The 1,863-nt window shown below is 31.2% G+C and overlaps 1 protein-coding gene across 2 annotated transcripts in view; it reads right to left on the bottom strand.

Moving 5' to 3' along the window:
• LOC106460169 (histone lysine demethylase PHF8-like) overlaps positions 1-1,216 on the bottom strand; it is a 52,959-nt gene extending 51,743 nt beyond the window's left edge. For both annotated transcript variants that reach the window (XR_002610695.1, XM_022386823.1), the window contains exon 1: positions 1,109-1,216. Coding sequence is in view for 1 of the 2 variants with exons in the window: in XM_022386823.1 (XP_022242531.1) it covers positions 1,109-1,206 (98 nt within the window). In the remaining variant the exon portion in view is untranslated. The remainder of the gene's footprint in view (positions 1-1,108) is intronic.
• Positions 1,217-1,863: the final 647 nt, after the last annotated feature.

Here is a 1,863-nt window from a genome sequence, read left to right as displayed (position 1 = left end):
TCTCTCTCTTCTTCTATATATATATATATATATATATATATATATATATATATATGCGTGTGTATGTGTGTTTGTAAAAATTTAAAGCATCCACCTATAGTGCACTTTTTGGTAGTTTTAAAAATTGTAAATGGCAATGAAGAATAACATAGTCCATAAAAGCACCAATACAGACCTTTTTATCATATTTATTTTATTAGTAATAAATAATATGTTTCTTAACTGATGCAATTTATTGTGTATTTCTATACCCTATCAATGTATTTCTTGTATATTCTTACATTAGTGTACAAATATTTATTTATTTTCACACAGCAATGACCTATTACAATTAGTCTGAAGTAATCAATGTAATATACCATGTATGCATGTTTTTGTTAACATTATGAAACCTCGTTCCTGTCCTTTTGAACTTTATTTTGGGTCTATTTCTATGTTTTTAACAACCTAAAACAACAACAACAAATTTACTTATGATGGTTCTGTAATATTTCATTGATAAGTTTATCAATTTATTATCATATCTGCAGCCCACAGTAACTATACCATATATAATTTATATATATGTTAATAATAAATTTATCTGAAGAATATTTAACAAAACCGTTTAACTCATTTCTTTTTTCTGCATCCAAGTGTCTTGTCTAATACAGTAATAAAACAAAAACTGTATTTTTACCATACTATTACTATGCATGTAGCCTGTAGGTCCTAGGCTATTGTTACAATGTCAAGAAATTGAGTTTAACTCGTATGACTCACTAATGCACACACTTTACAAAAATGATTTAAAATTAAAGAGCATTTAATTTTTAAAAATTACCATAGACTGATTTTGAGCTTCGTTAAATTGTATTTTAAAGTTAAAACGATGGCAACAATGAAATTCGAAAAGCATTACCTGGCTTAACCTAAGTAAACCTATGGTGCAAAGAAAGTTGGAGTTGGAAAGCCTGGTTAAATTGTCTGAAGTAAACTAATAGTAATACAAGTTATAAATTATACACGATAAATCTGGTCTTGTTTAAAGGATATCTTCTCTTCTTAACTACATTAAATGTTAAGGAAATATTTAAAAAAAAGTAGACATCACATCACATATACTTACTTCCCGTGGAACCAATCTCTGCAAACATCACATTGGATCATAAAACCCGTCTCTTCATTGACTTGTCCACATACACAATACCCTCTGTTTGAAGCCATTTTAGTTTGTGTCTCAAAATATAAAATACGCTAGATGACGCTAGTAGGAAAAAGCGAAATTCTAGTAATTATGGTATATAATATAATTATATAATATAATATCAAATTAAGGCACGAAAGACATTTTAAAGCATGAATAAAAACAATAATTTATGTTTCATAGTGTTGTTTTCGTGCCTTAGTTTGATGGATTTGAGAATGAAGATGCCTGTGTATTTCCGTAAAAATGTATTATATTCACTTTCATGATTTTTTATTTGTTTGTTTTGAATTTCGCGCAGAGCTACACGAGGGCTATATGCGCTAGCCGTCCGTAATTTAGCAGTGTAAGACTAGAGGGAAAGCAGTTAGTCATCATCATCCACCGCCAACTCTTGGGCTACTCTTTTACCAACGAATAGTGGGATTGACCGTCTCTTTATAACGCCCCCACAGCTGAAAGGGCGAGCATATTTGGTGGTAAGGGGATTCGAACCCGCGATCCGCAGATTGCGAGTCTAACTCCCTAACCACGTGGCCATGCGGCCCATTTCGACGAGAAAGGTACCGTGAAAAATATTCAGTGGCAATAATTTTAAGATCCGACGATAAAGATACTGCAGAATTTCTCTGACAAACATAGGCTATAATTACCTGTTGATGCCTTAAATATTTGTA

The sequence above is a fragment of the Limulus polyphemus genome, unplaced genomic scaffold (assembly GCF_000517525.1).
Source record: "Limulus polyphemus unplaced genomic scaffold, Limulus_polyphemus-2.1.2 Scaffold722, whole genome shotgun sequence".
NCBI classification, from domain to species: Eukaryota; Metazoa; Arthropoda; class Merostomata; order Xiphosura; family Limulidae; genus Limulus; species Limulus polyphemus.
The sequence above is the reverse complement of the archived record's forward strand: the minus strand, read 5'-3'. Positions and strand labels throughout refer to the sequence as shown.